We start from the raw sequence: 27,428 nt of genomic DNA, 5'->3' as shown, positions 1-27,428 counted from the left end.
GCCTATTAACCCATAGTCTCCATGTTCAGCCAACTGTATGGTTGACTGCCATTTGTTCCTTTTCTTAAAGCAAGAAATACGGTGCCAAAACCATGTTTCATCATTTCCAATGATGCATGACAACAGATACCTTCAAATATCTTCAAAGGGGGATTAGACTTTGGCTGCTGTGGTATTAAATCAAATTATAAGCTGACAAGCCTGGCTTGATGAGTCCATTTCTCACCACCAGATGTTTCACTTATGCTTTGTGACATTCAAAGCAGCAAGCCCAAGTTAGGTCACAAGAAATGAATTAATAAGTTTGGCTTTGTGAACAAAAAAAAAAAATCTAAAGGAAAAAAAAAAAAGAACATTTCTATTAAAAAAAAAAGAAAGAAGAAGAAGGAGGAAATAAATAGAATTCCTACTAAAGAACAAACTGAGGAATTAATATCTGCACAGACACAACTAGCTTAAAGACTAAACATAATGCTTAGCACCCGTTTCTAGAAATGGAAGCTCTTTCACAGAATGAGTTATTCCCATTAATTTGTGAACCATGTTATTTGTTTAAATCCGTATTGCCACAACAGCCTGAGACAGTGAAGTAGGAAAACAGATCAAATGAGCCAATAAGTAGAAATGACGCCTTAACAAAAAGAATGAAAAATGGTCTGTAATTACACATCATTTAACTGTGAAGATAATTCAACATCAGAGATCAAGTACAAAACCCTTAATGAAGCATGATAGCGGTGATTGAGAAAATTGATGGTGGAAAGGTAAGAGTTGTAGTGTACAGTAGGCTCTGTGCATGGGGAGGAGAAGGTCTGCTTTTTGAAGTGTGATTCACTTACACAAAAGAAACAGTGTCTCGAGAACTGAAATGTCTGGTGTAAACCAGAACAAAGGCACTCTTCTGCTCTTTTGGTCTTTTGCATACTGCAGTCAATTACAGCTTTACAGCATTGTAAGTAATACAATTCAATGCATTTATTTAGGAATGATATTTAACTTTAAAAATGTCAGATTTTTCCACTATTAACAATTTAAATTTCATAAACGCTGACCACCAGAAGGCAACTGAAGTATTTAACCCTAAATTCAGGGAAGCGTTTCTAATTAATCACAGGGGGTTAATTGCATTCAGAGACACGGTGGAGTCTGAGGTCCATCTTTTTTTTTCCTTTTCTTACAGGGTCTGAAATCACAATCTAGTAATCTACTCAATTTATTATCGAGTTCTTGCAGATTGTACCCAATTTGACAGGTCACTTAAATTAAAATTTCAACACTATTTCGTTACTTTCATTACTGTTATCGTTTTGTAATCATTTTACAGGTAACAGCTTCCTTCATTGGGGTAGCAGGTACAAGCAGTCATCTTAATACATTATGTATATTCTTAATACATGTATGGCCAGCTTTGATCAGGGGAAAAAAAGGAAAATAAAAACTATTTCCATCTGAGTAGAACAGCCAGAGCTGTTGGTCAGCTATTAATGTTAATATATGATCAGCTTTCCAGCGCTGGAGAGAACTGAAGGAGCAGGAAGTTGGCCACATATTCACAGATTGGAGTTTCCCCGAGTCAACAACTCCTGACCTAAACGCTGTTACCACACAAATAACACCTCTTTTCTATCGTAGTAATGTAGAGAGGCAGCTACAACCGCCTTTTGCTAGTAATAGCGTTTAGCGTTTCTTCACTTTCTTTTGTTTTTATCCTCCATTTCAATGTTAAAACCGCTTTTTGCTAATGTCACATGCGCATTGAACACTCTCTCTGCCGCATATTGACAAGACACACCCCTTTCTGCTCATTGGCTACAAGTTTGTTTTGATTTTTAGTTTGTCGTTCCAAAGCATTTCTCAAAAATCGGAGACCCTGCCTTTAATCTGCGTCTGCATTTCCCAAGATACTGATTAAATATTATGGACATCTAAAAGAATTTCATGCATGAAACCTTTTCCTTCATAGTTTCATAGCAGATGAAGTTGACCGTATTAAATATGTGCATGGATTTGTGGAGTGAACATAAGGCTTTAATGTTCTGAACGTATATGAGCATTTCTACTGTTCTATCCTGAAGATGTCAGTCATTACTTTTATCCTTTTGCTGACGGACAAAAAGATAATTGGTACATAAAGAAGAACACGATGCCTCGTGACAGTAATCATGCAAAGTACTGCCGTGTAGTCGGTCTGCCAATGACGGAAAACAAACTGAGAACCACATCAGGGTACGCCACAGTCACTGATGTGCCACTTTAAATAATGTGTTCTCCAAAAACCAAAGCAAATCTGCTCAAACTCTTAAAAAATGATATAGGTCTGTCATGCTGTAAGCAAAAATTCATAGCACAACTGTAGCCAAGTGTCTTGGTTTCAATAACAGATTTACAATTCTCATTAAAAACACACTTTAAATCATCATGATTTGCTGATGGAAGTAACTTATTGAAACAGACAGAAGCCTAGAAGACTTTATGGTTTTCAATACACATCAATAAGTTTACTACATATCTACTTCCCCCTTGAAGCTTATGATATAAATACATGCTTCACAAAGCTCCTTGGAAACTTTCCATACTATATTTAAGACATTAGTTTGCAAAAAGGGCAATAAACTGACTAGTGAAGTTACTGAAAATTCATTCACGGGTTGTAAAAGCGGTGACTTTGTTTGTCCTCCCCTTCCACTGCATAAATTTGCATCGTTCTTTTTTAAACTAAAAGGAAAATTTGAAAATCAGTGTCCGCCTTGGAGCGCATTGTTCTGTTTATAAACCTTTTTATGTCATTGCAATAACTCCCAAATGTAAATCATGATGCATATGTAAGGTAGAACACATACCAGATCATCCGGTTATTTGAGAAGAATGCATGCCACCCAAGAGAATTATTTTTATAAGTGTAATTTGTAGATTATGTTTTACAACGTATTAATGAATGACATATCACACATTACTGATTTGTAGTTAACATTTAATGTTGTTGAACACCAAAGACAAGTTAGTTCCTGTTCTCACCAAAGTTATTACTACAATAAAAAGTCATTCTCTCATCAGTCAGTCTCTCTCTCTCTCTCTCGCTCTCTCTCTCTCACTCACTGTCATAGAAATCTATGATCAACAAAGTTGAGAAAAGATTAACTTCATGTAAATTACAAATGGGACTAAAGACAGTTGAGCGCATGTGATTCGTGGCAGAATGCACACAGTGCTTCTCCTTCTGCTTGTATAATGACAAAGATGCATATAGACACGAGATTTTTATATAAAAACACTAAATCTCCCTCCGGAATGTTTTATTTTAGAGGCAGGAAAAATTTTGTCGTTAAATGTGGAATGCTAGCTGCACATACAGCTGGCTGGACTCACCTGCTGATTATTACTACAGCAACCAGTAGTAGGCACACCTACTGGCAACTTAATAGTAGAGAGATTGGCAAGTTGTAGAGATAAAATGTGCTGTATGTGTGAAAACGGCAGCATACCACTAAAGGTTCTTAGACAACAGCACATTTTTAAAACCATTTCTTAATAGTTCTTTTGAAGAATTTGTAACATACAAGTCCCTGTGTTTGAGCGGTTTCTATAGAAACAATCATTTATTAAAACAAGTGCATTAAAATTAAAGTATTCTTCATGTTACAGCTGGAAAGTCTCTCTCGAGCCATGCTGTTTTATAAAAAAAATAAGCAGTTGAAGCATTAAACCACTGTTGTTGAATTCCTCACAGCGCATGTTAAAAGAGTGATTTACTCTTTGAGCAATTTATGTAATTGAATGGATTAAGGCAGATTCAAAATCAACACTTCTGAGAAGTGAGGAACGACATTGATGAAAACTTACCTGCTGCTCTGTAAAGGATCTTGGGCTCGAAGAAGATACAGGGGTTCTCATCAGCAATGCAGGACAGGAGCAGTCCTTTAGCTTGGATTGGCCCTCGTGGCACAACCACCTAAGAAAAAGCAATCATATGTCATTTTTTTTCTATTAAAAAAGCACAAAGACAAAAAAAAAAAACATGAGTCACATCTTTATGGTTTGGGAGTGAATCGTTTCAGTTACCTTTTTAGACCAGAGTGTCAAAAAATGTTTAGCACACGGTCAGTGGTATTAGAATAGGACAAAGATGGAGGCACTGGGAACTATATTGTGTACAGTGAACACCACTGGTTTTACTTGTCCAACATTTTATATTCTGGACAGTTCTTAAATTGCAAGGAAATCACTTCAACTGATAAAAGCTGTCTCAAGTGAAGGTTACTGAAAGATATTGACCCACATATTTGAGAACACTATTTTACAGTGTAGGAGGAAAGTTACTAATAAAGATATTTGTGAGGCAGGCCAGAAAAAAACAACTCACGTAATGACTCTAGATCTGAAACGATGAAAAATTGAGCTCTGTCTTACGTTTTGTTTGCATTTGTTTTTAACTTAGGCTGCTTTCTAAATTTTCATTGGCTTTACCCTTGCAAAATAACAGTCAGTCTAACAAACCCAGCAGCAAAAACAGGCAATCTGCTGTAGCCTACAACCTGACTAGCTAAAGAAGCTTTCAGAATTAGAATTTTCAAGTATCAGCTTTATTGCCAGGCATGTTTTCACATGCAAGGAATCCTCCACAGTGAAACAGAATGACATATACAGTATAGATGAAATTGTATGTACAAATTTGCAAGTGTGAGAAATGTGCAACTGAAGTATACAATATATACAATTTGTATGTACACATGTGCAATTGTGAAATGTGCAATGAAGTAAACAGTAAACATTTAGACAATATGTATGTACAGTATGTATGTATGTACAGATGTGCAAGTATGAAATGTACAATTGAGGTATACATAGTACAAATATTAGGTGTTGTGTGTTCCATGGTGTTAATTGTTCATCAGATAGATTACTTGAGGAAAGAAAGTCTTCATCATTATTTCATCAGGTTTTTAGATAAATACATCCCATTACAAAATGGCTAATCAAAATGTGACAAATCAATTCCATGTGTATCCAGATACCAAACAAACATACAAACATTTTCATACTAAATACTTAACACTGTTGCTATTAATTATACAAAGTCCATATTATGTTATGGTTTTTCTGTAACTACTCTGTATATATATACATATATTTGACAAATAAGGGCTTGTACTTTCCTGAGCCACTGTATCTTTGCCTAATCTTCCCATTATGTCACACAGGTTTAGACAAGGATTACTTGTGAATGCTTACCCTAAGACCAGCACAGTGGGCAAAGAAGGCCTCGGGACTCTGGGAGTGGTAAAGGGAGCCATGTCCCACGCAGCCCGACGGTGCTCGGATGGTCAGGTTCCCACAGTCATAATGGTTCCCCGAACGGTAACGGTACTTGGCAGCTTCATTCACAATCTTTAAAAGGTATACAAAATATACAGAGTTATGATTAAGAAAAACAAGGTTTGTTTGGTATGTGAAAACAACAAATTTTGCATATATCGGTCTCCTGCTTTCATAAGAAAAAAGAACATTTAATGACCTTGAAGAAAAAAGGCTTTTAGACTTAAGTGCACTGTATGCAAATATTTGTTGGGGTAAAAATGCCCTTTTAATTTGAATCGATTGAAATTATGTCCTTGTACATAATAAGGTAAATGATTATGCCTTTTACACATAATGAAGCAAAATCACCAATATGCAAGTACTGAGGGAATGAAAGTTACTCAGCAAAAAAAAACGTGATGGAGTGCAGAGAGGATGAGTCAGAGGCTTGCTCTGTTTTCATCTGGGCAACAGAACCAAATATATTAAAAATCCCCTATCGCCACAAATTATCACATAAGATATTCGGGTTGCCTTGACAAAGAAGAAGAAACGCATCCATCTTTGGTGAGGTGAGGCCATAAGGGACCCACGTCAGCTGAACAAAACCTGCATGTTTCTCTCAGCCAGCTAATGCATCATTCAAGGTGAAGCACTACTGCAATGTGCGACGCTCTACAAAGCTATAACTAACAGAACTGAGTTGCATTACTGTACAGCATTTTCCTAACTTTAATGTCTCTGAAAGTGTTTCAGTTTTCAACACTATAAGCAGAATGTAATCGCACAAGAAAAGCGAGTTCACGAGTCCACTATTTATATAGTCTAATTTTCAAAATTTCAGAGATCACCATTAAGTTAAAGACTTTCAGACTCAATTATTATCTTTTTTGTTGTTTAAAGTAGATTATATATTTATTGTGTCCTTGGAGAGAGTAATTAAATCTAGACTTTGGAAGAACATTTGTGGTTTTTGCAAAACTATCCACTGTAACTGTGTCAGGTTTTGCATTGATAGCACAAAGGAAACCAGTTACAACATCTGGAAGCATGATGTCCGAGTCCACAAGTGTCCAAAATACTCTCCAAACAGGTAATTTATGTTTATTTCTGCTTTATTGAGCAGAAAGAACTTGCTTATCCATTCCAAGTCTAGAGTAAAAGACAGAAATTTCAAATGGTCAAAAACAGCATTGATTTTATGTTCTTAACTCTTTGTGCTCTCAGCACTGCTTTGGTCTAATTCATGTTGCGCTGCGCAACAGTTTCAATGGCCACATATAACCACCTGTTGATGGGGAAGTGACTCGACTACCCAACCCCTGAAAGCGTTGATGACGCTGACCTTTAGAGAACGCATCATGAACCCAAACACACAATGCGTTTGCTGTAGTTAACCTAAGCGTCTTTGAACCATAATTTAGTGGACAATCATTGTACGTTACATTATATATGCAAAAACGATAATGATTTTTATTAATTTACACTGGTTCTTAAGAGACTTTTTACCTTGCATTTGCTAGATCAACAGGCCAGAAGTGTGAGGCTACAATTTATTCTTTGTAAGCTTTTACAAAATATTACCTTACAATTTAATTTGTATTACAATGGAATTATTTTTTTTACTTTAACCTGTACATAATAAATTATTTTAGCTTTTTATTTCAGCAGCTGCTGTATTGGAAAGTGCAACAGTTTTATGCTGTTGTATGAGGGTTAATTTAACATGTTGGAATGAATGGGTGTTTCTTAAAAACCGTAGAAATTAATTTACAAAGGAAGAATCAGATTAGAGAGCCCACCTGATCAAAAGCAGGAAAGATGTAATCAGCAAACTGAATTTCTGCAATGGCCTTGGCTCCTGCAACAGCTACTCCAATGCCAAATCCCACAATGCCCTGCTCACATAGTGGAGTGTTAAATACCCGGTCTTTGCCTAGCAAGTGGAAACAGGGGGGGGGGGGGGGGGGGTTAGGGGAAGATGAGTGTAACTTCACATAGTCCATTTGAGGACCATCTTTAATATCAAACTCTAAGACTGAGGATAAAGATCCACAGAACAGACACAAATTAAAACCATCTTAAATAAAACAAGTTCCAGTATAGGCCTGTTTATTTCCACGACCATGTTCTAATACAAAATAGAGTCAGTGTAATCCTAGAGACTCATCTATGACCATAAAAACATGCTGTGTTTTCCTCGTGTGTCCTAAAGTCCAATGATAAACCAGGAGAATTAAACTTGAGATATGTTCAGGGATTTCTATTTTTATTCATTCCAAGTGGTCAGCTGCTCCTCTATTCTATTCGGCTGTTGGTGTTGGCCCACATACCCACTGATCACACACCGATTTCTTTTTTTTCAAGGGGGAAGGGCTTACATAATACTACCCATATATTACACGATCATCTGAAACCAAACCGTTTAAAAGGACCAGTACACATGGTCATTTATAAGAAATTAAAAAAAAAGCTGATGATTGAGGGAAGATGAATTTGATGAATGTCTCAGAATTACGTTAATCCCCAAACACTGGGTTTCCATTTACAAAGAATTATAAATCTCTGTTGCACATTTATGGAAATGAGTGAATAATGTGCAAAAGGTAGGTTTCATTTAGGAAGCTGATGCCTGATTCGATACAAGGTTTCCTGGCTGTTGTGTGCAATCGATTTCACAGAGAGGGAGTTTTAAAGTGGAATGGCTTGAGGACAAATCACAACTCAAAATGTGGAATTCAGGTTGACAGCGGCAACACTGAGTAATGCTCAGAAGTGTGTGTGTGTATGTACGCGCATCGCATCTAACAAGCTGACAAAAAAATAATGATCCCTTGCAATAGGTCAACACCTCTGACGTCAATGAAAACAAAAGAGAGTGAGCGAGAGTGGACGAGAGAAGAGATCGAGCGAGGGTACACAACTCGTGTTTATTTTAACTACAAGTTGCTAAGCAATCCATGAATCACCTAGTGTTTGTCTGCCAACGTGAATAAAATCATGGTCATGCAGGAAATATCAAATTTCCATTTATATCTAAACAGATAAGATTATAAATAGATGATTGAAAATACATCATGGAGTAAACCTACATTAGATAATTGATTATTAAAATAAACACCATTTGCTGTGTCTTTTAAAATCATGAACAGATGCATCCGGGTGTAAACAAGTCTGGTATTACAAAGCAATTTTACAGACAAAAATATAATATGCATAAAACATTAATACACAAAATAAAATTTTCTGAGACCTTTTTTTACATTTAAAAACCCTAATAATATTGTTCACATCATTATAAATAAAGTGTGCAATAGGTTTTATGTTTTTGCTATATATTAAATGTGGTAATTGTGTGATGCATTAAAATTAAAGCAAATTATACAAAGCACCTTTAAGAATAATTAAGTTAAATTATGGACACATCTGGATTTATGAAACATAACACTTGTGTCATTTACTGTTATAATAGCACTTTACTCGCCTAATGAAGTAGGTAAACAATTTGTTTTAAAGAACAAATTAATATAAGGTTGATTAGAAAACATTTGAAAAAAACAAAAGCCAGATTAAAAAAATAAATAAATAATACTGAAGGCCTGTACTCATTAAAATGTGACTAAATATTTCACATATAGGGTTTCAAAAGTTTTGAGAAAAACAAAAGAAAAACTAGAGGAACTAAACACAAAATTTCCTCTTTTACGAATGACTTGGAGAACAGATTAAAATCATAGCTGGATTGCGAAGCTGTTGCAAGATTGCGATGTACTTTAACATAAAACATGGCACGAAATAACTGCCAAACTGGTTGACAAATTCAACCAGTTCTAGATCATGAACATCCGGTGATGAAAGCACAATTGATGTGTGGCTGGAATACGCAGCCCAATACCCAATTGTGTGTGTGGAGTTCAAAGTCTAGCTCTGCTCTACATCACCAAGTTCATAACTCCTTTCTAAAAATCTTTTTCTAAAACAAAACAAAAAAAAAAACGTTGACTTTTTTGATAGATGGCTTCTGAAGGTCAGCTGTTTAAATTAAAAGGTATTCCCATTCAAACATAACATTTTATTTAAAAAACTTCAACACACACACAATGAATTAAAAAATGATGAGCTGGTAGGATTTAACATCATTTCACACGTGGTTGTTATAAACTTTTAATCAGAAAGAAACAATCAGATGCCCACGTTTAGAACTTTTTTATAAATGAGGTGGCACGTTTTTTATGCCGCTCAAAAGCTGGGCGATGCTGCCATCTAGTGTTAAAACATGGTACACAACCAACATGGGTCTCTCAAACAGTCGCAAATGAAAAAGTACTCACCATATTTGTCCCTCAGACCAACTGTGCATCGAAACACACCACCGAAGGCAACGTCTTCCCCGAAAATCACTTTGGAACACACAGAGAAATCACTGAGTATTAACACTGAGATACCTGAGCTTGTATTTAATGAACAGCTGTAGGTATGAATACACAGTTCAATTTTTTTTCTGCTCATATTTCGACGTCCTCTCAGCATTTTTGCAAAAGCATTTTTTATTCACATACATGGGCGTAAATCCTGGCGGGTGGGGGGTGGTTGGGGATATCCCCCCCCCCATCCGAGGGTTGTCCCCCCATTCGAGGATTGTCCCCCCAAAAAAATTATTTAAAAAATATCGCACTCTCTATTGTGAAAAATATATGTATGTATACCTAAATAATTGTGTAAGTAGGGAAAAAAAAAACAATGCAAAGCTGCATTTAGAAACAGAGTTCCCCCTCCACATCCTCACAGTGGTTTGACCCACTGCCTGCTTTCCCAGTTCATCTCACCTACTCTGCACACACGAGTCAGGTGTGTCCATTAAGTAGGGGATTTTATTCACTTTAAATAAAGCGATTCTCTTTACTGTAGTACTCATGCAGACTCATTCATAATTTAGTTGCGGCAAAAATGCTGATTACCGATGTAATTTTCCATGAATCTGCTATATTAGCGATTAAAATATGACTTATCTAGTTAACGTTAGCTTGTTTACAATAGCTTGTTGCATAGTGCACTGTAACACGCCAAAGCCGTTTTGTTGTTTTTATACATAGAGCAGTTACTGTAAATTGATTATCTAATAATTGATTTTGTTACAAAACATTACTTATTTTAAATATATTTTTTCACAATAACAGTCATGTATATATTTTATTGTATGTTGATGGCTTAACTGTAAACAACACAAACAATGCAATAAATAGCTTTGAAGAAAAATCTGTTTTGTCATTGAACCTGAGGAAAAACTTTGAAAATAACCATAATGACAAAGTGTCCATGCTACAATAATAATGATAAAAGCAAAGTTTTTCACTGTGGAGACATATCTTTATACATACAATACTACCCCCCCCCCTTCGAAAATTGCTCATGAGAAATTTTATTTCCCCCCCCCCCCCCCCCCCCCCACACTATTAAATGAAATTTACACCCATGTTCATATGTAAAAACATTTCAAACAAATTCAACCATTCCAAAACAGTACTGTAAAGAAAATAAATCCCTGGAGTTCAGTTCAAAAAGTGATGAGTATGTGATAGAAGAGTTAATACCTGCTGTGGGGTCGCTGGCCATAGTGTTATCCAAAGCACTTGTTATGGACTGGAACAGGTTCATCTTTGTGGTGGGGCCTGGACATATGTAAACAATATCACCATCATGGAAAAACCCCAAATGTAGTTCTGTGGTGATGACAGCATGGCAGTAGTGCAGAAACTCTTAAGCACAAGTCACAAACATTTCTATGCTGGTAATGTATGCCTTAATATCTCAATCTACCATAATATCTCATTTAAAAAATGTTTTTACCCCAATGCATTATGCTGTAATAATAAAATACTATTTTCCAGGTTACTATTGATTTAGGTCAACTTAATACTCCACAAACAATACAATCAATGAGACTAATTTTTAATAACATTTTTATCCCATGTGCTAATTCCCAGATAGCAAGACATACATTTCTTTAGAGGAATTCAGTAGGTAGAAACTCACTGAAACTGTTGGTAATGAATGATTTTGAGCGTTTGAATAATTTCCGCATCACCAGTAACCACTTTTTATGCACTTTATTTCACACGTTTTATTAACCAGAGCCTATTTGTATTTATACACACTATTTTGTTTTATAACTTTATCATCTTATGCTTCTTCTCTATTATTACTAACACACCAAGACAAATTCCAGTACATGTAGGCAGTACCTGGCCATAAACCTGATTCTGATTCAATTGTGAGATCATGGGGTGCAAAGTCCAAAAAAAAAAAAAACGAAGACCAGGAAAACTCAGGGTGCCCTGCACACTTACTCACACCCAGGCAATTCACCTACTACAATGTTTTAGAAGGTGAAACTTGAGAGTCCAGAGGAAGACATGGGGAGAACACCAAAGCTCTTCCATGTCACCCATTTGATAAGAATATAATTAAAAAAATGATCATCATTTAAATGAATGGGTTATTGCATTACAATAATTACTTAACTTAAAGTGTTAGCAGGTCAAAATGATGTGATAAGTTTTAAAGTTAAAAGTAGAAAATATAGTTATTAGGGTTAAATGGTGTTAATCTGAATCAGAATCAGATTTATTGGCCAAGTGTGTTAACGTACACAAGGAATTTGGTTCCAGCAGTTTGTGACTCTCAAAGGTACAGACATAAATAACACAATACCATACAAGAAAACAATGCAGATGAAGAGATACAATGTAGACAGAATGAGTATAAAATATGAATATAGAATGAATAAAATATATAAAATATGAATATGGAATATGAACTATCAGCAATGTACATAAAGTGTGGGAGTGCAAATAACAATATTGTTCAATATTATGCTTTTTGTGCAATATACAGTAGCAGTAGTATGTTATATGCAGATGATGTGATGACTGATAGTCCTGATAATGCAGTACTTATGATAAGAAGCAGTGAATGTAATTATGGTGAGTTGTTGATCAGGGTGATTGCCTGGGAAAATTAACTGTTCCTGTGTCTGGCAGTTAAAGTACTAGTCTACTTGCAGTTTAGTGTTTTAGGTAGTGATCACAGGGGACAGAAGCACAGTCACTCTGCACAACAAGGAAAGACAGTAAACACAGGCTGGTGGCAAAACAGAGCTCACAGGTATGTTACTGAAAGCGGATACAGTGACCTGCTTGGCAAAGGACAACATTGTTGTCAAGAAGAGTGCTAAAACAGTAAAAGTACTAGTATTAGTCAACACACTGGGTTTAAAGAACCAGCTGTGGGAACAAAAAAACCATCAAACATTAAACCAATAACCTGCTTTATCTCTGATCATTTATTTTCCAGCTAGTTACATTGAACAACATTGGCAGTAATATGGAATTAGCAAGCTAGCTAGCTAACGACTTTGACAATAGTAGCTATTATTAAATGCTGCTGACTCCTAAATTGCCCCCAAAAACTCAGTGTATAAGTGCATAAAAGTGTAGTTAATAATGACATCTCCGTCACGTGTAGTTAGGAGCTGTTTGTGATTTTGCTCCAATTACCAAGGCCATTGAACGTACCGTATTGCGTTGGGACGGGGTCAGGGTAAAAGGTGAAGTGTGCCGCATGTCTTTTTTGTGTCTTCAGCCTCAACGAGCAGCTCGGGGAAAGTCTGAGGAACGAAACTCCTGCATTACTACCGTGCACATCAGTAACAGCGGCTTTAACAGCCGCACTCCTGAGCAACAACCGCGCCGCCATTGCAGAACAGTGAGAACGGGAAAAGGAATTCTGACGTCACTCAGAAACGCTGCATTGATTGGTTGAAAATATGGGCTGCTCTTAAACTACAATCTGTGATTGGTTTGGGTTTTAAATCATTTCCTTCAAAAATAAAAAAATAACTAGAAAGTATCCGCAAGTATTTGCAAAGGCCGGTGCTTTTTGGAGGCAAGTGGACATAAAACTTGTGAAACCTAGTAGAGCACTCCAAGACCTGTACTTCTCCAGAGTGAGCAAAAGGGCAAAGTCAATCACTCTGGACCCCTCACATCCAGCACACTCCCTCTTGAACTGTTTCAATCTAATCGACGCTACAGAGCCCTGAGCTCCAGAACGACCAGACACCGTTCAGGAACAGGAACAGTTTCTTCCCTCAAGCAATCCATCTGATGAACACTTAACACCATGGAACACACAACACCTAATATTTGTACTATGTATACCTCAATTGCACATTTCATACTTGCACATCTGTACATACATACATACATACATACTGTACATACATATTGTCTAAATGTTTACTGTTTATTTCAATTGCACATTTCACAATTGCACATGTGTACATACAAATTGTATATATTGTATACTTCAATTGCACATTTCTCACACTTGCAAATTTGTACATACAAATTGTCTATATTTGTATATGTCATTCTGTTACACTGTGGAGCTTATGTCACTAAAGAAAATTCCTCGCATGTGAAAACATGCCTGGCAATAAAGCTGATTCTGAGCACTAGGGTGCCAAAACATTTGGAGGCAAGTGGAGACGAGCATGTGACGTCATCCGAAAACCTGTGACGCAATTCCCCTCCTTGGGCTGAGCGTTCTGATATGCCACATATCCAAGTTGTGCTAATGTTTTTTGTTTTCACGTGATATCACGTGACATCATCAGAAAACCCGCGAGGCAGTTCCCCTTATTGTGCTGAGTGTTTTGATATGTCACATGCCCATGTTGTGAATACAGAATACCCCTGAGGAAGTTCCCCTCATTGTTCGGAGTGTTTTGATATGTCACATGTCCATGCTATTAAAAGTTTTTTTTATTTTGCATATTTTGGGGGGCCGGGCTGTGGGACAACCAAAAGGCCAGTCAGTACACCAATTTAAAACTTTGTTCAGAGTATCACCCTAAAGGAGCTGGCCGAGTTTGGTGTAGATAGTTCGAAAGCTTGCCGAGTTATAAACCTCCAAATTTATAATGGGAGTCTATGGGGAAAAAGGCTAATTTAAGACCCGGTACCAGAAGTACCAGTACTCAGATCACTTAGCAAAGTAACAGCAACAAACTTCAGACTAAGGTCTACAACATAGCCGAATTTGGTGCATGTGGCTCGAAAGCCGTAGGAGGAGTTACTCTTGATACATTTTTGTCTAAGCTTAAATACGAAAACAGAATGTTTTCTTCTACAAAACCAACATAATACAGCGCATGCTTACGTTACTATCTGCTTGATTTTAGAAGTTACAGTAAGAGTATAACAGAGGACAGACAGACAGAGACACAGACAGAGAACATGAGTAACTCATACACAGAGTAACTTAAGCTCAGGATCAATAAGCAATATATAAATCAACACATTTGTAAATTGAGCAACTTGCCTACTTGGAGGAAAAAATAACTGTAGTGTAGATGGCAACAAGTTAAGGCATTGTCAGAACCAGAAATCTTTCATACATTTATAGATAAAAAATTAAAAGATTTTTAAATGTGCATATTATTGTTTAAGAGCTCGTTGAAGAGTCCGCACTCTGCAAATGACTGAGCAAGTTGAAATACTTAAGGTCAAGATGACATGTAAGTGAACAGTGGTTTTGAGTGATCCGAGTGGGAAATAATGGCTGGACTGGAGCTGTGCACTTATTATTTTACCATTTGTGCTCTGAATGTTGAGACATCTAAATCTGTCACATCAAGAAATAATGAGTTTTAGAGTTTGGCAGCACTGACCTGAAAGTAAAAAAAAGAAAAAGAAAAAAGAAAAGAAAGAAAGAAAGAAACAATGCACTATGATGAATCAGAAAATCCAGGGTTAAATTAAATTACACTTCACCAGTTACCCAGATAAAATTTAACTTTGGCCCATCCTCAGACACTGCAGTGTTTTGTTTCTTAAAAGAAATGTAATTTGTATAGAGCTGTCAACAAATTTCAATACCATGATTATTTACTGCCCCTAACAGTTAGGAAAGATGAAATAAAAGCATGTTTTTATTAGGATCCTGACTATTAAGGTGAATTTGAAGAAGGTAATATACTATTGACCAAAGCTTCGTCAAAATTCTTTCTTTTTTCTTTACATACATACAGACACACTTCACTGGCTATTCTATCCAGTGCTCTCATTTCAGTCTACCCATTTGCTTAGATACATGTTTATTTTGTTAAAATTATGTACAGCTATGACCTCTAAAATTATGAATACATATCAAAACTCTCTACATCTTATACAGTACCACAGAAATATCCCTTATAGTTTACTATACCATAATGGTAAGTTTATTTGGGAAGAAGTTTAAACATAACAAAGAAAACACTGGCAAGAGGCAGTTAAAAAGGAGAGGGAGTTGAATTCAATATAATTCAAACTGTAGATAACTATAGGACTGAAACTTGATATATAATACAAGTCACTCAAGTGATTGTTCTTATTATTTAGGTCAACAGATGACCTAAATCTGATGTGAAATATTCATTTTAAAAGATATCCAAGTCACTAGGTGTTGTGTTGTCAAATTATCATTATGAACTATTCATGCAACTTCTACATCAGCATATTCACTTCCACAAAGTCTGACTGGAGCTCCGGACACACTCGGAAACGTCCAGCTTCTTCCCGCTGTTGCACATCTTTGCTAGGTTCTGTAAATATGGAACAGAAATAAGTAGTTATGAATAAGAGGTCAGAGGAACATAAATGCAGTATTACAAGTGACTTTCAGTGTAGGAATACTCACACTAGCAGCTCTTGCGATGCTGTTTGGGGATTGTAAAGCAGCCAACTCATTCAGAATTCTTTTTAGGTCATTGTTGCATGGTTCCACTACAGACAAGAAAATGAGAATATTCAGAAATGATATTCAGAATTATGAGAACTAATTTAAAGGCTTTAATTAGTTGTCATATTTAGCATTCAATGCAGTATATGCTAATGTGTTCCTGTGTTCTATCTACATATGGCAGCTTTATGTATCGTCTTGGGTATAAAGTGAAGCACATTGGGCACCTGGCTCGGGCAGTCTCTGAGGTTGCAGTTGTAAGTATGGGTGATCAAGCAGTTCTGCAATCGAGATACGCTCTTTGGGATTTCGCACCAAGCATCGCTAATTAAGAGGAAAAAAATGTATTTTTCATTTTTATTTAATATGATCATGTCCTTAATGTTTTCAGCCTTGTAATTGTTTAATAAATACACAGACCTTCAGTACGTCTACTAGATCCTTCTCAGGAATGTCTGGAAAGTCAATCTCATGGGATGGATCAATAATAGCATGGATCTTGGCGATTTGGTTGGTGATGTTTTGGAAAGGGGTTTTTCCATAGGTCATACAATACAGTATACATCCAAGTGACCAGACATCTCCCTTTGGACTAATCTGTGGACAGCGACAACACATATTAGGCCCTTCTGCTGAAAATCTAAAACATCATTTCTGAGTTCATGTATCCGGTCAACAAAACAAACATTACTGTTGTATATTGCTATATTTTAGCTTTGTTAAGCTAGAGTTAAATTGGTAATATCTAACCTTACCTTTGACCTTGGTTTTCCACCTTTAGATGATGTGTCTTTAATAGCCTCTGGTGGCATGTAGTTTAGTGTCCCCACCTGAAGCACAAGATCAGCATTATCAACCCTCCCAACACATAGAACAAATATAACTCTGTAGCAATCAAAATTCTGGACCAACCTGCGAGTCCTTCATAACACTTGTCATGTCTGGCTGAATGTGGTTTGCTATGCCAAAGTCAATGAGCTTCAGTGAGGCATTGACAATGACGAAATTAGCTGGCTTTAGGTCACTGTGTACAATTCCTTAAAAAATAGATAAATTAAGAACAACTGAAAATAAAACAGAGCTGCAATGTTTTTCTTTTTATATTGTAATATTGCATAGTCACCATGCTTATGGATAGTCTGCACTGCTTCAAGCATGTTCCTCCAGTAGAACTTTCTTTCCAGTGAGTTGACAGTCTTGCGGTTGCGAAGCCATGTGTTGAGGTCCAGGTTTCCACACTCCATTAACATATAGATGTAGCTGTCTGTGATCTCACTGAAATTAGTTATCCGAGTTATCATACATCAGACACTTATTCACTACATAATATATTAGTGGAAAGTAAAGTTAAGCATTTTAGATGTACATCCTTCACTCTTCCTAGGCCCATATTCTGCTCTGGAAGTAGAATAAAACACTCACTAGTCATACAGTTTGATAATCTGGTCACTGTACTGCTGGAGGTGGTTCAGGTGCTCGATCTCATTCTTGTAACTTTCAACTGTCTGGGCATCTGCTTCCTCGAGGTTCACATATTTTACAGCATACAGATGTTTCTTTTCATCCAGAACCTGGTACACCTAAAGTTGAGAATATGCCATATTTTCCATCAACCCATGTAAGGTGGGACGGGTATGCAAAAATACAAGTAAGCTTTATCATGCTATTGGCACATTACCTTACTGGAACCACCTCTGCCGATCATCTTTAAAATGAAGAACTGTCTGCCTTTAATGGTGATGGATTCATTAGAGATAGTACCCATAGGACCCTGCAAGTAAAGAGATCATTTATGGCAAGCAGATACAGCCATAAATTTTATTTTCAAACAAAGAGCAAAGCACTTTTCTTTTTACAGTTTGCCAACACATTATCTGTCAAATGAAATCATTTCATATAAGGACAGTATACACATACAACATCCAGTGACTGTTGTTCTGCATTTCTTAAATTGTGCATTTTACCCACAACAGCATATTTAAAAAGATAAAGCTTTGTTTCTTAAAATTAATTTGCAATTTGTTCATAAAAGTCGGCTGTAACATGCATATAAGGATATCTATTCTTTACTTGTTGGGTCTGCTGGAAAAATGACATCTGACTCTGTGGGGTGCAGGGTAATTGAATATGGCCGACCCTCTGAGATGAAACAGACGCAATAGCTGGTCGCTGTTTCACTACAGGCGTAACAAAACTAGGGAGAAAGTAAAAGATTGGCCAGCATAAATATATAATTAGAGCAAAAACCGATTTGAATCCATAAGGTCCTGCGGAGTCCCGACCTGTTTGCATGATAGTCTTTGTGGTTTGGTGTCTGGCAGAAACTAATTTGATTTATCCTGGAAGAAACTGAGACAGCCGAGGCAGAGGGAGTTCTGAGTGACTGAAGAGGACGTGGAGTAGGAATAAGATCTACAGCATGCTTATTTTCCTATAATGGTAAAGCAAACGTTTGTGAGGTGAATAAATAAATGTACATAAGAAAGATGAGAAATCAAAATGAAAAATGTATTATTTATTTATTCATTCATTCATTCATTCATGTTCTACTGCTTATTTATTAAAATAAAATGCATTAATTATTGCGACTAACTATTATTATTACACAATATACTTAAGGCCACAAAAGACCCTAAAGTTAGCAATAGTCACACCTCTGGAGAAGCCTGTCTGTTGACATTTGCAGGAGCCTTCCATTCAGATAAACTCTCCATAGTGTATGGTTTAGGCTGTGCTTTTTTAGTGGACATTCTCAGTGGATTCTCCTCCTCCTTATTTCCACCATCACTGAAAGCAACTGCTGAATCTGTATCATAAGAAACAAACTATCATTGAGCTGTCGATCAATTCTGTGCAAACTGGCATATTTTCAAAGCACATTAGTTGATCTTCTTGAAGCCCTGTATAATTATGTGCTTATTAACAGTGTCATAGCAATTTCCATGCACTTGAACTAACGAGCCCGAACATGTTTCATCCTAATAATGCCTGAGTGCATATTACAGGGTCGAAAACATGGTTTTCCCAGGTTTGCACAGAACAACTGAAGCTGCCTTTACAGAGCTGTGACCTCAGTCCCAGTAAATACCTTTCAAATGAATTAGACCACTGACTGCAACCCAGGTCTCCAATGCTCTTATGAGCTAAATGGGACAATTCCCACAGACATGTTCCAAAATCTAAATGGAAGCCTTATTTTAACAGCAAAGAGGACTAAATCAAGAATGGGGTGTTCCAAAAGCACAAATGAATGTGATGGTCATGTGTTCACAAACAGATGACACTTTCCCCAGAATAATTTGAAATAGTGAAATAACTGACCTGCAAATTTCTCTTTAGTTTCAGACAGAAGTTGGATTTTTCCAGATTTTAAATTCTTCATTGCCATCTGCAGAAGTTCAACTGGTTTTGCATTTGATGTCAGCGCTTTCTGCAGAATGGAAGCACTTTTCTTTCCATTACCTGCACGGAAAAGTATTTATAATAAAAAAAAAATCGGACACGCACGTGGCAGATATACAGTCAGGTCCATAAATATTGGGACAACGACACAATTCTAACATTTTTGGCTCTATACAACACCACAATGGCTTTGAAATGAAACGAACAAGTTGTGCTTTAACTGCAGACTGTCAGCTTTAATTTGAGGGCATTTACATGCAAATCAGGTGAATGGTGTAGGAATTACAACAGTTTGCATATGTGCCTCCCACTTGTTAAGGGACCAAAATTAATGGGCCAATTGGCTTCTCGGCTGTTCCATGGCCAGTTGTGTTTTATTCCCTCATACCAATTACAATGAGCAGATAAAAGGTCCAGAGTTCATTTCAAGTGTGCTATTTGCATTTGGAATCTGTTGCTGTCAACTCTCCAAGATGAGATCCAAAGAGCTATCACTAACAGTGAAGCAAGCCATCATTAGGCTGAAAAAACAAAAACCCATCAGAGAGATAGCAAAAACATTAGGCGTGGCTAAAACAACTGTTTGGAACATTCTTAAAAAGAAGGAACGCACCGGTGATCTCAGCAACACCAAAAGACCCGGGAGACCACGGAAAAAAACTGTGGTGCATGACCGAAGAATTCTTTCCCTAGTGAAGAAAACACCCTTCACAACAGTTGGCCAGATCAAGAACACTCTCCAGGAGGTAGGTGTATGTGTGTCAAAGTCAACAATCAAGAGAAGACTTCACCAGCGTGAATACAGAGGGTTCACCACAAGATGTAAACCATTGGTGAGCCTCAAAAACAGGAAGGCCAGATTAGAGTTTGCCAGACAACATCTTAAAAAGCCTCCACAGTTCTGGAACAACATCCTATGGACAGATGAGACTAAGATCAACTTGTACCAGAGTGATGGGAAGAGAAGAGTATGGAGAAGGAAAGGAACTGCTCATGATCCTAAGCATACCACCTCATCAGTGAAGCATGGTGGTGGTAGTGTCATGGCGTGGGCATTTATGGCTGCCAATGGAACTGGTTCTCTTCTATTTATTGATGTGACTGCTGAGAAAAGCAGCAGAATGAATTCTGAAGTGTTTCGGGCAATATTATCTGCTCATATTCAGCCAAATGCTTCAGAACTCATTGGCCGGTGCTTCACAGTGCAGATGGACAATGACCCAAGGCATACTGCACCTGACCTGAATTCGATTGAGCATGCATTTCACTTGCTAAAGACAGAATTGAAGACAGTTGCAGTAGAGGCCTGGCAGAGCATCACCAGGGATGAAACCCAGCGTCTGGTGATGTCAACGCGTTCAAGACTTCAGGCTGTAATTGACTGTAAAGACATACATGTGTATACACATAGATAGACAATATAATATACACCAACCTTGTGAGAGCTCAAACTGGGCATGGGCGATATGAACGAAGGCAAAGGCTTTGCTGTTGGCTCTGGCAATGTTGAAATTATCTTCTGCTTCACCAGGATCTTCAATTCTACAGAACAAGATCATAATGTGTTATTACAATCTAAAAGTCAAGCTGCCCTTTTGGGTTTTGTTAGCCAATCTGGAGTCATTACATCAGGAGCATATGACAAACACTAAGCACAAGGCAGAACTCAATGCGACATAAGGCCATCACAGGGCAGTGTGGGCTAGAGGTCTTCACGGGTCCACTTAGATCCGAAAACCCGAGGTCCGACCCGAGCGGGTTCGGGTCTAAAAGTTTCACGTGTGCCTCGGACACGGGTCGGGTATAATAATAGCGGCATCGGGTCTTGGGTAATTTAAAATGAATGAGTTTTTAACAAACGGACCCGAGGACACCCGAACTACTGTATCTCACGTGTGCATCGACTCGAGTCCTTTTCCAACCTCCCCTCTGTTTGCCAAGACCGCTTGCGACATCATGTGACTTAGCTTTACTGCCATTTTCGTTGAAACAGACCTGTCAATCAATTTTGAATCCACGCTATAACAGTTTCACTAAAGTAACATTCAGGTAAAGTCAGATTTTTAAAAAAATTGTCGTCCGACTCGGGTCAAATTTTTTCAGGGTTTATCTCGGGTCGGGTCTTTCTTAAAATACACACACACACACACACACACACACCATCCCTAAACACACACAGACAGACACACACAGACACACACACACAGACAGACAGACACACACAGACACACACACACAGACAGACAGACACACACACACAGACACAGACAGACACACACAGACACACACACACAGACAGACAGACAGACACACACACACACACACACACACACACACACACACAGACAGACACACACACACACACAGACAGACACACACAGACAGACAGACAGACACACACACAGACAGACACACACACACAGACAGACACACACAGACACACACAGACAGACAGACACACACAGACACACACACACAGACAGACACACACAGACACACACACACAGACAGACACACACAGACAGACACACACAGACAGACACACACAGACAGACACACACAGACAGACACACACAGACAGACACACACAGACAGACACACACAGACAGACACACACAGACAGACACACACAGACAGACACACACAGACAGACACACACAGACAGACACACACACACAGAGGTTTCAGGTAAAAAGTGATTTGGGTCGGGTACATTTTTTTTAGACCCGATAAGACCTCTAGTGTGGGCACCTTCCGAAAACACACCTTCACACACTCAAGGTCAATTGAGCCAAAAAGATGCACAAGTTTATGAATTCCAAGTAGTGGGTCACAACTACAGTGGTTAGGTGATACTCTGCATTTAACTCATTTGAAGAAAGGTCTGGATACAAATGTAGAAAATGATAAACATACTGGCATGTTTGTAGGAGGTGTGACTAATTATACATGAATTATAGAGCTGTTAACATGAGAATTAAGAATTCAACAGTTTGATGGATGAATACTAACAGATATCATGTCATAGTTGTAGACACTGGTCTTTCAGTAGATGACGAAAGATGCCACTAAGGAACAGCTCATACTTAAGAGGTTCAACATTTATTAATATTAATGTATTAACAGCTAGCTAGACCCCATTGCATTGTTACATTAGACTTTTTAGCTTTAACCATTTACTCACCCCTTTAACTCTGCGTATCTGACAAGCATCCGTGCATAGCTTTCAAGTTTGCTATACTGTGCCAGGGGAAACCTGGTGAACACTTTAGAGTAGTAACCCAACAGCCTGGAGAGAAAAGCAGCATCTGTGCAAGGGTCACTGTTCGTCTCCAGGTCTCTGAGGTACGAGTAGCAGGCCTCGGGAGAGTTTGAAACCAGTATCTGGCTAATAAAGTCAGTGGTATCTGAAAAGCATAAACATCAGAATCTCTCATCTCTCAGGAAGAGTGCAGTGCCAATTTCACTAGGTGAATAAATAGAAAATCAGAAATGCAGAAAACCTGAAAAATGGTGGTGGTGGTGTGTACCACAATAAGAAAAATATTATCAGAATTGATCCCAGTGAGTAACAGTACCTTTCCTTTCTGGTCGTTGCAGAAGTGCTGTGGTAGAATCCACATCACCAATGTCCTCCTCAGCAGGTGGCTCTGGACTAATAACAAGTGGCTATACAAAAATGCCAATAATCAATAGTGCAACAAGATTCTGAAATAGCACATACTTAAATATGACTACATAATTGATGGCAAGTCCTAATTTATAAAATAGTAAATGAGGAGTTTAAACACCACACCTTCAGATTTAACAGACTGTAAGAGTCTCCATCTCCAGAATTCTTCTTTGAAGATGAAAGTATGGATGCATTTGAACGATAGGTTGGCCTAAAGACAAAACAACTTTGCATTTTTCACAGATGACATGACAGACACCTACAGCATTACAAAGACATGGAAAGTTGCTCACCTAGACAAACTACTGCTATAGCCAGGAGCCCCGGATTTGTAAACATTATCAATGTTTTCATTTTCAGGAATTGGCAGTGGTACCATGGGAATCCTCCCAGGCTAGAAAGAAGGAAAAAAGCAGTTAACTACTACTTCTGAATGTCAAGGTCTATTTTAAAGACCAAAAAGTGTTTTCAACCTTACCATGGCAACTGTTCTTTTGAGTTGTGAGCCAGACCTCCAGGGTGGGACTTGGTCATCTGGTGAACTGTTCCTCTGATCAGTTCTACATTCCAAAGATTTGCAAAGTAGTTTTGAAATGCAATAGTTAATAACCTGTGATATTTATGTATAAAACATGGTGCATTATTAATCTGAGCAACTCTCCTACCCCAGAGAAAAACCACTGGCCAGATGAATGTCACCTGATCCATCAGACTTCCCAGAGTCACCTCTGGACATTAAGGGTTTTTTAATGGGTTCTTGTAGATTTTCAGAAACTAAAATAAACACATTTTTCACATTATTCAACAATACAACATGTCAATAAATAAGACAAATTCAAAATCATGCACATGTGCAAATAAAACAGCTAAAAAATATAAAAACAATTGTTAGTTTGCAATAATAAAAGAATACACAGCATATACTAAACAAAAATAAACAAAAAAAAACACAAACCTGCAATATTCTCTTTATCCTCTTGGGAAAGGAGTTGACCTTTACCCAGTTTGAAATTCTGCACTGCAGTTTCCAGAGTTTCCCATGGCTTGGCACCCATTTCAATAGCCTTCTGAAGAATCGAGGTACATTTCTTTTCATCTCCTGTTGGTTATGAGAATGAAGGTTTAGGATGAGTTTTATATATGAATATAATACAGACATGGCTGTGTTTATAAAGTAAAGAAACCGGAGTGGGCATCTTTGCTGCTATTATGCTCACATTAATTCAGGTTAACGTATAATCTTAAACTAATGTTCACCTAATAGCTTTATACTTTTCACATTATCTTTATCTCTTATCTACAAACTCTGAGGCATTAAAAAGGAGGACAGTTTTAAGCTCTGCATCAACACCAGTACCTGTAACTGCATCACTTTACCTTGTAAAAGTTCAAACTGAGCACAAGCTATATGGACGAAGGCAAAATCTTTGCAGTGAGATCTTGCTATGTCAAAACTATCCCGTGCATCATTGACATCTTGGATACTGTTAACAAAATTTTAAAAAAAGGACAAATAGTATATTCACATGTTAGCAAAACTTATAACAATAAACAGTGCTTATTGAGAAATATAGCTGTAAAAGAACAATCATCAGTGTCAGTCAGAGACTTACGCTTTAAGCTCTGCAAATCTGACCAGCATACGTGCATAGCTTAAATTCTGGCTGTGTTTTCCTAGAGGCATGCTTGAGAAAACCCGGGTGTAGCAATCCATTAATTTGGAGAGAAGAGTAGGATCTGACTGAAGATTGCCTTTCTTTTCTAGGTTTGTCAGAAAGGTGCGGCATGTGTCTGGTGAATTGGAACTGATGATCTGGTTAATATTGTCTGTGTCATCTATAGAAAAAGAAAAATCAGTACCAGAGTATAAAAGGTGTTTGCATAATGTTATTTCAAGAAGCTGGTCTAATTGGCAGACATAAATCTTTGTTTAAAAAAAAAAATCACCGTCGTTGTAGTATCTCTTTATCTTCTCCAGCTTCTGACACAGCATTGCAATCTGTAACTTCCGGTCGGTGTTCTCCTCCTCGTCCATCCCTAAACACACACAGACAGACACACACAGACACACACAGACACACACAGACAGACAGACACACACAGACACACACAGACAGACAGACACACACACACACACAGACAGACACACACACACACACAGACAGACACACACACACACAGACACACACACACAGACACACACACACAGACAGACACACACACACACACACACAGACACACACACACAGACAGACAGACAGACAGACAGACAGACAGACAGACAGACAGACAGACAGACACACACACACACAGACAGACACACACACACACACACACACACACAGACAGACACACACACACACAGACAGACAGACAGACACACACACACACACACAGACAGACACACACACACAGACAGACACACACACACAGACAGACACACAGACAGACAGACAGACAGACAGACAGACAGACAGACAGACAGACACACACACACACACACACACACACACACACACACACCTTTTACTATATCGAACTGAAGACCAGCACTGACACCATTGGCATTGAGGTCAATAACGTGTTGATGTTTACTCGTGAGACTGAATTGTAAACACACGTATATTCATAAGCTAGCCAAGCTTTCCTCTTCGCTCTGATACAGTACTCAATCCTGACATTACATAGTAATTTCTCTTGTAATAAAGCCAGAGATACAACAGAATTGGAATTAAAAAGCCGATAACAAACAGTATCACGACAGGTCTTAGCTTGGAAGCTAAGTTAGCTAGCATGCGGTAACTTTGGAAACTATCATGACCAACAATTTGTCAAGGCAGCAAAGAAATCCCTTAAACACTAATCCAAACGATTTAGATATATAGCTTACCGTTGCCTGTACAGCTTCACAAGAACTGTATGTATGTTGCATACGCAATATCAAGTGTAATCCTGTAACCCGTGAACGAAGCAACCGGAAACTGTTTTGTCTAACTTTCAAAATCGCCGCTTCACCCAGCTACGCGTTCTGATTGGTCAGTTTGTACCGAGAAGCTCCGCCTCCTGCACTGAGAGACGCCATCTTGTGGCCCGTTTACAACGAGTCAAAAAGTGAAAAGCATTTGTTTTAAAAGCAGCGCAGAGCCACACCCTGGGATTCACCTCGCATTACTGGGCTTTTTGTTGTGGGGACTGATTAATGATGACGTGAAATATGATGTCATCACATCGGACGTGTAGAATTATACAGTATATTTTCCAGTATTATTCAAGAAATGATATTCGCCACACATATCAATTGTTTAGGGACGTTTGCTTCCAGGTTTACAAAATCATCTGATGCGTTTGTTTCTAGGACAAAGCATATTTTATGTGATATATTTTATGCACTGCTTTATTTATGTTTGTTTATTTATTTATTTATATAGACACTGTGAGGCACAAAAACATACCCATTTAACCACACTGGGTTGTTTAATTGCATAAAGCATAAACATTTGGCAAGTTCAGCAAATGTTCATAATTGTAAACTGTACATAAGATTGTCTGTAACTGTACATAAGTATCGTAAAAAAAAAAATCTCTATTTTTTGCAAGTTACTTCAGAAAAAAAGTGTACATCCTCATTACATGGAAAGTGTGGTGGAAAAGGTGCACTAGCAACAGGCATGGATTCAACCTTGAGACGATTGTCAAGCAAAGCTGATTCAAGAACATGAGGAGCTTCAGAAGAAATGGACTGAGGATTGAGTCAAGAACCAGCTCACAGACATGTCCAGAAAATGGTGTCACATTCCTAGTGTGAAGCCACTCCTAAACCCCAAACAACATCAGAAGGGTCTTACCTGGGCTAAGGAGAAGAACTGCAGCATTACTCAGTGGTATAAAGTCCTCTTTTTTTAAAATGAAAGTAATTTTTGCATTTTATTTGGAAATCAAGGTCCCCGAGTGTGGAGGAAGAGAGGAGAGGCACAGAATCAAAACTGCTTGAAGCCCAGTGTGAAATGTCCACAATCAATGAGGATTTGTGGTGCCTTGTCATCTGCTACTGTTGGTCCACTGTGTTTTATTAGGTCCAAAGTAAATGCAGCCATCTACCAAGAGTTTTTAGAGCACTTAATGCTTCCATCTGCTGACAAGCTTTATGGAGATGGTGATTTCCTTTTCCAGCAGGACTTAGCTCCTGTCCACAATGTCAAAACTAGACAAAACTGGTTTGTTGACCGTGGTATTACAGTACTGTGCCAGCCAACTCTGACCTGAACCCTATGGAGAA

At 37.9% G+C, this 27,428-nt stretch overlaps 2 protein-coding genes across 6 annotated transcripts in view; both read right to left on the bottom strand.

Moving 5' to 3' along the window:
- bckdhb (branched chain keto acid dehydrogenase E1 subunit beta) overlaps nt 1-13,086 on the bottom strand; it is a 48,764-nt gene extending 35,678 nt beyond the window's left edge. For 3 of the 4 annotated variants that reach the window (XR_003440996.2, XM_027149262.2, XM_027149260.2), the window contains exons 1-6: nt 12,870-13,085; nt 10,887-10,964; nt 9,627-9,695; nt 7,098-7,231; nt 5,230-5,385; nt 3,841-3,949 (exon numbers count right to left, since the gene is read on the bottom strand). Coding sequence is in view for 3 of the 4 variants with exons in the window: in XM_027149262.2 (XP_027005063.1) it covers nt 3,841-3,949; nt 5,230-5,385; nt 7,098-7,231; nt 9,627-9,695; nt 10,887-10,964; nt 12,870-13,050 (727 nt within the window). In the remaining variant the exon portion in view is untranslated. Of the gene's footprint in view, nt 1-3,840; nt 3,950-5,229; nt 5,386-7,097; nt 7,232-9,626; nt 9,696-10,886; nt 10,965-12,869 lie in introns of all 4 variants that reach the window. The other variant, XM_047811318.1, reaches the window with a different exon arrangement.
- A 2,355-nt stretch (nt 13,087-15,441) lies between these two features.
- On the bottom strand, nt 15,442-26,206 carry ttk (ttk protein kinase). Of its 2 annotated transcripts, none has more exons than XM_047810970.1 (25): nt 26,043-26,206; nt 25,100-25,189; nt 24,766-24,988; nt 24,530-24,636; nt 24,108-24,251; nt 23,818-23,908; nt 23,631-23,712; nt 23,446-23,546; nt 23,276-23,363; nt 23,058-23,148; nt 22,664-22,886; nt 20,915-21,021; nt 19,399-19,539; nt 18,732-18,883; nt 18,360-18,508; nt 18,148-18,271; nt 17,756-17,848; nt 17,500-17,657; nt 17,201-17,352; nt 16,990-17,114; nt 16,833-16,907; nt 16,498-16,674; nt 16,305-16,401; nt 16,036-16,121; nt 15,442-15,940 (listed from the first exon to the last, which is right to left on the bottom strand). In XM_047810970.1, exons 2-25 carry the CDS (start codon nt 25,185-25,187, stop codon nt 15,857-15,859), a joined length of 2,958 nt encoding a protein of 985 aa, XP_047666926.1. In that variant the 5' UTR covers nt 25,188-25,189; nt 26,043-26,206; the 3' UTR covers nt 15,442-15,856. The 2 variants fall into 2 exon arrangements, with proteins under 2 accessions (XP_047666926.1, XP_027005828.2); XM_027150027.2 differs by having other exon boundaries at nt 23,818-23,926; nt 26,043-26,204.
- Between the last annotated feature and the right edge of the window lie 1,222 nt (nt 26,207-27,428).

This window comes from Tachysurus fulvidraco, chromosome 3 (assembly GCF_022655615.1).
Source record: "Tachysurus fulvidraco isolate hzauxx_2018 chromosome 3, HZAU_PFXX_2.0, whole genome shotgun sequence".
Classification (NCBI taxonomy): Eukaryota; Metazoa; Chordata; class Actinopteri; order Siluriformes; family Bagridae; genus Tachysurus; species Tachysurus fulvidraco.
The sequence above is the reverse complement of the archived record's forward strand: the minus strand, read 5'-3'. Positions and strand labels throughout refer to the sequence as shown.